Here is an 8,476-nt window from a genome sequence, read left to right as displayed (position 1 = left end):
GGTGCAGAGTGCAGTGAACTGCAATAAGGTGGCCAGCTGGACAGCAGAACGCATACTACTCTCGCCGCCTGTGTTTGGGTGTGAGGCGTTAATGTCAGGTCACTGCTCTGTTTCCCAAACTTTTTATATGTCCACATATACAGTAAGGAAGGACAAAATGTTGTCATGTTTTGTTGCTGTTTTTCTTATTGGTTCACTTTTGGGTGCTTTGCAAGAGCACAGGCACACCAAATTATATTAAGTACAAGTGAGGATTTGAGGTTTTTGGGCACACGTGCCTGTTCCGGGAAGCATTGGCCGTGGGATGGTTTGTCAGAAATGTAAAGAAATTGTTAATATTTTTGTTCATAGCTCGTGACATTTCATTTTGAATTCATTTCACCACAACAAACAAATTATGTTCATTCAATTTGGCCAGTGCATGAATGATTTGGGGCCTAAATATACACAGGTCATTTTCATATGATTTGATCAATAACAGTAAAGACAGACAAATCAATATTTCAATAGAACATTTCATATCCTGTCCCTCGGTGAGGCTGTGAGTATGAATGGTTGTTTGTCGATATGTGCCGTGCGATTGGCTGGCAACCAGTTCAGGGTATCCCACGCCTACTACCTGAAGAATTCTGGGATAGGCTCCAGCACGCCCGCGACCCTTGTGAGGATAAGCGGATCGGAAAATGGATGGATATTGGTAAATTTGTATTGGTGAAATTAGATGAGGTTTTCATTTGTTTGATGTTGTCCATCATGAATTGTTGGCAATGATGCTAGTGTCTTACTGTAACTACACACAACGATGAGTCGTCTTCATTTTGGAACACTGACACTTCACAACGCGATTGTCAAAAAAGAAGACTCTGAAGATTGTTCCAAAACACTACAATTTAAAAGTCAAAACCCTGCCCGTAAATTTATGTCGTGTAACTTTGGCCACATAACTGAAGTTTTCAGTGTGGAACTGTAGGGTGTTCATTCATAGGGTTCCCCTTTAACGAGAGCCGGTCGCGATTTTTCAACGAAACACAACACATTTACATCCGTATACATGATCCTTTGTGCTTGATGCCATTGTATTTACAAAAAAAAAAAAAAAAGAAAAAAAGCAGCTGCTGGACATGTGCACTGGCTAGTTGAGTTTCAAATAAATCACTGTAAAACCTTTCCTCACACCAGTAGGCCCTGCAGGTGAGTTCATATTTTTTTATGCCTGATTGAATTTTCTATCTCTGCTACTGGTTGAGGATATCGATACAGCGCAAAAGCACTCCCTTTATTCAAGCGTACTTTACATTATATAAGTGGAACTCCCGAAAGCATAATTGGGCCATGCATCTCCATAATGTTCATAATGGCGCTCGCAGTGTGCTGCGATGATATATACAGCATACGGCTGCCCCCACTTTTGCCGCTGAAATGGAGCTAATTAAATTTTCATGGGATAAAAATGAGGTAATCTGCCATTAATTGTGCTTCCTTCCTACACATTTGCTCTCTCCCCCTCGGAGGATCCAACATTATGCCCACACAGCATTTCCCCCGCTTCGACGCCCCTTAGTTTTAATGGATTCTACCATAAACTGATGCCTTGCCTATACGACCACACAGAGGCTGAACGCATTCATCAACAATAATCCCTCAGTGATCTCCATTTTATCTTCTCACTCCTCCTACCACCCCCCCCCCCACCCCGCAGCCAAGTCCCTACACAGGGCTTAATTACTGCTCCGAAGTAATTATTTCCTTTATTAGTGAAACGAAACATCTGTTTCGAGTCTTTTTAAGTGTACCTATAAAACCCTTGCATGATTTCTGTCCCTTTAGGATAGAGCTGGGCTGCTTGTTGCTCCCTGCGGACTCGCTGCCTTCATTCCTCCACCCCCCCTTTCGTACACACAGCATGAGTCAAGATGCACCTAACTCCGTTGCACACTCCCCAAAACGTTTCACAGACGAGCTGAGCAGCACAAGCCAGTGATACTTTTTTTTTTTTTTGCTTTCCTTCTCAGCGACACGGCACCACCAACAATTACTTCATATATATATCCTGATGACGATGACAATTTTGGTCACATATTTGTTAAATGCCGAAGCACTACTTGCAAATAAAGTGGGAGAAAGCGGCCTAGAGGGACTGGTCCAGAGGTGCGTGGGAATAGAGGAAGGAGGGTGGAGGGAGCGAGATTCCAGAGGTCCTAGGGAAATTTTGTCCTTGTATTAATAGACTTTGGTCCCTTTGAAATTTACTAGCCATAAAGTTGACAGTACGTTGTGCAATTTCAACAGTCCTGCAGACCTTTCTTGACTTTTTACTTCTTTTTAAACAAACCGGTCGTGCCCCGACGGCCAAACAATTCAACAGCAATTTTCCCCTTGGAGTCTTGCCATTGATGGTGGCCACAACACAAGGCGAACAAGTGTCATCGTCAAACTGAGACCTCCGTGGAATAAATAAATCTATAAAAACCTCACATAGTCACCGACTGGCGACCAGTGAGTTGAAGACAGAGAGTCCGGCTTCTTCTTCTCTGTCCTTTTAGCGCTCTACCTCTTAATTTTTATGGTTCCTGCACCTTCAGGAAATGACCCTTTTATAGGGTCAACACTATAAAAGACTTTTTTTTTTCTTTTTTTTTTTTTTTTTTGTGTGTGGGAGTGGTTGGTGGATGTGTGTGTGGTGGGGGATAAGTGTTCAAGTTACTACCGGTTCGTCTTTGCTGCCAAAGAAAGAGACCTGATGAGGCTAATAGTCTCCTCTTCAATATATCACATAGCTGTGAACTCTGTGACCCTTTTTGTCAATAGGAGAACTTTTCTCTTGAGTGTGTGTGCGACTGTGTGTGTTTGTGCACGCGCGTGTGTTCTAGCGTCCATGTGTGTTGACAGTCTTTGTATTTAATGTATTCCTATGAGCGTGTATTTCATGTACGGATGCTTGTGGTTGTACCAAATGTACCTCAGTTAGATATAAGTTATACCTCTAATTTGACGTGCCAGACATGTGGGTGTTCAGTTACTTGACAATAGAAAAGTGGACACAATTCTAATCTTTCGGGCAGTAAAGGCAACCACAATGCATTTGAAATGAAACGAGATGTGCTGTAAGGTTTGATGTGAGGATATTTACATCCAAATCAGGTGAACGGTGTAGGACTGACAACCGTTTGTATATCGTCGCTGCCATGTCTGACTCTCTTGTATTTATTGAAGATGTGACTGCTGACAAAAGCAGCAGGATAATATCTGAAGTGTTTCGGGCAATATGATCGGCTCATATTCATCCAAATGCGTCAGAACTTTTTGAATGGCGCTTCACAGTGCAGATGGACAATGACTTGGAGCATACTGTGAAAGAAACCAAATATTGTTTTCCTTATGCGAAGAAGAAGAATGTTATGCAATGGCCAAATCAATCACCTGACCCGAATCCGATTGAACATGCATTTCACTTGTTGAAGACAAAACTGGAGGGAAAATGCCACAAAAACAAGCAGGAATTGAAAAGAGTTGCAGTCGAGGCCTGCTAGCGCATTACCCAAGATGAAATCCAGCATCTGGTGATCTCTACGCACTCCAGACTTCAAGCTGTAATTGACTGCAAAGGATTTGCCACCAAATGCTAAAAAGTGAAAGTTTGATTTATGATAGTTCATTCATCCCATTACTTTTGTTCCTTTAAAAGTAAAAGGCATATACTGTATTTTGATGACCATAAGATGCGCATAAAAGTCTTACATTTTCTCCAAAATGGACAGGGCACCTAATAATGCGGGCCGAGTTCCAAAATCTGTGAATGCTGTTGTGTGACTTTGATGATGGGCCCGCTTGACAGACTGATATTATGCCGACATGTTGCTTCCATAGAGGAAAGGCGGATGGAACTGAGGACAGCATACGGACGTTAAAGTGGGAAGGGTGGGCGTGAAAGAGGACGCTAAAGGCACACCTCTAGTAGGTACCGGTCCGTGCATTGTGCAAAACAACAGGAGCCGCGAGAGATTTCAAGATCAACTAACCCATCGTGCTTGGTGCTTTTGTTTTATGAAACTCACCATCCAACCATCTGGGCAAGGATGACCGTGGTGCGGCAACATCCGGTGGATTACGACAAAACGCTGGCCAACTTCCGCTCCTATCGCAGTGAAAAGTGGAATGTTCTGCGTTACATTAAATAAAAGACGCTTGCTGAGAGATTTTAAACCTTTATTCTGCCACTCTGCCGGCCTCACTTGGCTTCCATTACCGACTGCTCTCTTGACCAATCCCCACATTCTTACATACCCGCTTCGGCTAGGGCAAGTGATGACGGACAAGCATACTTTGCATTTTGAAATCCAACAAAAAGATTGCCAACAAACGCATCCAGCCCAACCATATCACCAACACGGACAAGATTCCGCTCATTTTTGACACCCCGGTAAAACCACACTGAAGAGAAATTGGTGCCAACATACATACATAATTAAACAAAAAAAAAAAGAACTACTGTATAACTAATCAAGTCCATGACCCCTTTGAACTGCTCTACACATCATCAGTTCGTCATGAAACGCAAGCTAGCGTTACCTCCATAACATACATTACGAAGGTGGATGTTTTAGTATATTAAGTGCCGCTCGATGATATAAATAGCTGTACTTTTCCATGAAATGTCATAGTAATAAGCCACTCTGAAGCATGGACCCTGTAAACCCCCACTGCAGCACCCACACGTACCTTGAGTGAATACTAAGAAGCAACTCTGGCACGGGTCCAGTTCAGAATGTACTGTGTGAACCCACACGACCATCAAAGGCAGCGAGTATAACCGTGAAAGGGTGATTGGGTTTGACGTGCGCGTGGAACAGGATCGCGTTTGAAGTCCTTCTTCTATCACAGAAAGACAGAAAAGGAAGGCACTTATAATCCCGCGGGACCCCGCTAACGCGCCACAGGCGGAAAAAAAAAAAAAAGGTTTGCACTCCTCTCAACTCTTCCATGGGTACCATAGAGGAGCGGGGGATGATAGAGGAGGTAAGGTGGGGGCAGGTGTAATGGGGGGGTGGGGGGGAGAAGCAGCAGATGATGAAAACGGCAGCCGACGAGAAACATGACGGATTGAGCAGAGACGTCACACTCGCTCGCATACAAGCGCCTCCAAATAACACTTGGTCAAAGCAATAACAAATATCTTCTCTCAATTCATTGATATCTGCAATTATTCGGTGGGTTCAATTCACATTGCTGTCATATTTATAAATCAAAGATGATGACATTCACCACATGTCCATGGAGCTCTATTTGCCTACACCTTGATCAAATTCAACCAAATCGCATTTCCCCTACTTGTGCAAATACTTAGCTGTGATTCGAGCAGGTGTAAACTTCAGTCTCCCTTCAGCCACAAAACTGTCAGTTGCGCCGGATGCATGTCAAAGGAAACGACCTCGGTACGCTGGAACGCCCCAGCATGACGCAGAGAGATCGACCAAATTCCCAAAGCACATTGAGGCTTGCATTGGCACAAAAATCAGGATATGCCTGTTTTTACGCTCCAACACAGCTGTACTATCGACAAATATAGAGCCCTTTATCGGTCCCAGAACGCCGGCGACCCTCGTGAGGATAAGCGGATTGGTAAATGGATGGATTGATAAAACCAAGTGGGCAGGCTAAAACCCATTTCAGACGGCACTTTTTGTACACCACGTCCCTGTCACATATTTTTTTCCAAATGCTTAAACTAACGAGGATTCTCATAGAACAATTTGCTGCTTTATTGGGCAGGCTAAAACCCATTTCAGACGGCACTTTTTTGTACACCACGTCCCTGTCACATATTTCTCCATCCACGCGGTCCCTGTCACATATTTTTTTCCAAATGCTTAAACTAACGAGGATTCTCATAGAACAATTTGCTGCTTTATCCTCAATTTCCAAATGATCAACAAACTCCTTTCAAAACTATACACATTTATAGCTGTCCTCTACACTATTCTGTCAACTGTCTGGCCACAACTCTCACAGGAGAAAACTGTTCCAGGCTGAGCACGAAAAATAAGGAGGCCGACATGGAAAAACACCGTTTTGTGTTTGTTTGGCTGTTTACAGTCAATACAGTCAACGTCTTGAACAATAATAATACTTGAAATTTGAATCCCTGTGTGTTTACAGAACTATGACAAAGGTATGACCTCAACTGGGCATGGCCTACCTTGTGCACAGAGAAAGCAAAAGTAATTTTAATGCAAGAGAGCTCTTTGCATTGGAGAAAAAATACATATATGGTTATTTAGGTTTTTTTTTTTGTTGCTTCAAACCCTTTGATGTCGAGTTAAGTTGGTCATTTCTCCATCCACGCATTTTGTCCATATTTACCTTTGTAAATGCAGTTAAAAAAATGTTGTTTTTTTGTTATGAGATATTTGAGAACATGGCTGCAGGTTTCAAGAAATGTCATATAGCAATTATGAAAAACTGTGAAATCCAGTTCAGAGCGTTGCAGGTGGCGCAAGTGCTTCCAGCTACAATGGACAGAAACATACAGTGAGGCAGAGGGGCTCGTAAGAGAACTGGTGGACTCATGAACTGGCTGAGAAAGTCCGAAAACAATCATCGCTGATGAAATTTGCGGAAACAACTGTACGCCATGTCCTTGTTCAAAGATTTGATTTGATTACCATCGGAAGTACACAATTGTTTCTTGTTGCATAACATTTGATATACAGAATGCCATTTTTACTGTTGGTATGTGTTTGTAACTGCACTTTTCTCTTTTGAAATTGTATAAATTGAAGAAATTGGAATTGAAAGGCGACCAAATGAGTGAGGAAGCACTGCTCTTTTCCCCCCAAAACAAGCACTGATTGTTGACATGATCCTTCAAAATAATGCCAACTGACTGTGAAACTGTGGCCAAATCCCACACTAAACCCCACGGTCCTCATTGAAGTGTACATGTACCTGAAGTGCATTTGGTGTTCGAGAGCGCAGATGTGAAACTGTGGCCAAATCCCACACTAAACCCCACAGTCCTCATTGAAGTGTACATGTAGTTGAAGTGCATTTAGTGTTCGAGAGCGCAGGCTACAAGCATGCAAAAATTGCAGAATTGGGATAATGCATTTTATGTAGTTTGAATTTTTGGATTTGTGTTTAACCCTTTCATGCACCAATAATGATAACCTGTAACCTGATAACATGTCCACGGTATAGTAACCTTTGTCCCTGAAAGGGTTAAGGTTTTCAGAAACATGGGAACATGTGTGTGTTTGTGTGGGGGGGGGGGGTGTTCAAGAAATGCGTTTTAGCAGTTGTGAAAAAAACTGTAAACATTTGATAAAAATGTGATTGAAAACAACCACAAAACAATTCAACTACCTACATCATTTCTTAGGGTTACAATTTAGAAATCCAAAGTACTTCCTCAAGAGTCCGAAAGGATAGTGACAGATTGAGAGAGAGAGAGAGCATGACAGACCGATGGAGCAATAGAAAGGGACAGAGAGTGAGAAAGAGAGCGAGAGCGAGAGAGAGAGAGAGAGAGAGAGAGAGAGAGAGAGAGAGAGAGGTTGAGAGAGTGAGGGGATGGAGTGAGATGGAGAAAGGGATAGTGAGGGAGACAGAGAGAAAGAGAAATAGATAGATAGATAGATAGATAGATAGATAGATAGATAGATAGATAGATAGATAGATAGATAGATAGATAGATAGATAGATAGATAGATAGATAGATAGATAGATAGATAGATAGATTTGGGATACGTTTTCAAGTAAAATTTCTATGAGAAAAAGAATAATAGACATTTCGAGCACATGAAGCACACTGGGCTATCTTTGTTCAGCGGCTTGTACGAGTTGATTATTTGGGGCGTGTTCTATCCGCCTTGCGCAGAATATATTACGTGTGTAAATGTTGTTGAACCCCACGATCCTGCAGGAAAAGGTCACACACTCCCCTCGACCCCGAGTGCTTCTCCGTCTTTGTGTACCCGCGGTGGAAAAAACGAGCTGTGCCTATAAACTTCGCATTTAAAAAGGCAAGTGCGGCCGAGGGGGGCCCCCGCTGCACGAGGGGAACAATGGCAGCTTTTTGGACACACTTTTTCTCACTGCGATGAACAGCAGGGAGACCGGTAGAGGCTCCTATAAAAGAGCGATAGAGCACAGCTGCCAGGGTTCAACAGTAATTTTATCAAATGTCTCCTAGGGGGCTGCCTGCGGTTTATCATTGGATTCATGGCAAACCAGAAGAGGGCCGGCAAATTGTTCGTCCGCTCGCCTTGTCGTCGTAACTCCCCACATTTAGAGCCGCGTTATCATTAATAATGCACTTGACGTTCAGGCTGCTTTGTCATGCGTTCGCGCACATAAACGAGGTGAAACAAGAGGGAAGCTTTCCACACGCTGACAGCAGCAGGAGGTGGACTCAAGAGAGCAGCTGCCTGCTCCCAACACATCACACACACACACACACACACACACACACACACAC

At 43.1% G+C, this 8,476-nt stretch overlaps 1 protein-coding gene across 4 annotated transcripts in view; it reads right to left on the bottom strand.

Moving 5' to 3' along the window:
- Positions 1 to 8,476, bottom strand: part of gdf11 (growth differentiation factor 11) — a 30,046-nt gene that overhangs the window by 19,256 nt on the left and 2,314 nt on the right. For 2 of the 4 annotated variants that reach the window (XM_019881003.1, XM_019881004.1), the window contains exon 2: positions 4,720 to 4,872. The exons of the other annotated variants lie outside the window; for them this stretch is intronic. In XM_019881003.1, coding sequence (XP_019736562.1) covers positions 4,720 to 4,872 — 153 coding nt within the window. The remainder of the gene's footprint in view (positions 1 to 4,719; positions 4,873 to 8,476) is intronic. 4 annotated transcript variants of the gene reach the window in all.

This window comes from Hippocampus comes, unplaced genomic scaffold, assembly GCF_001891065.2.
Source record: "Hippocampus comes isolate QL1 unplaced genomic scaffold, H_comes_QL1_v1.1 scaffold68, whole genome shotgun sequence".
NCBI classification, from domain to species: Eukaryota; Metazoa; Chordata; class Actinopteri; order Syngnathiformes; family Syngnathidae; genus Hippocampus; species Hippocampus comes.
This window is presented reverse-complemented; position numbering and strand designations above follow the sequence as displayed.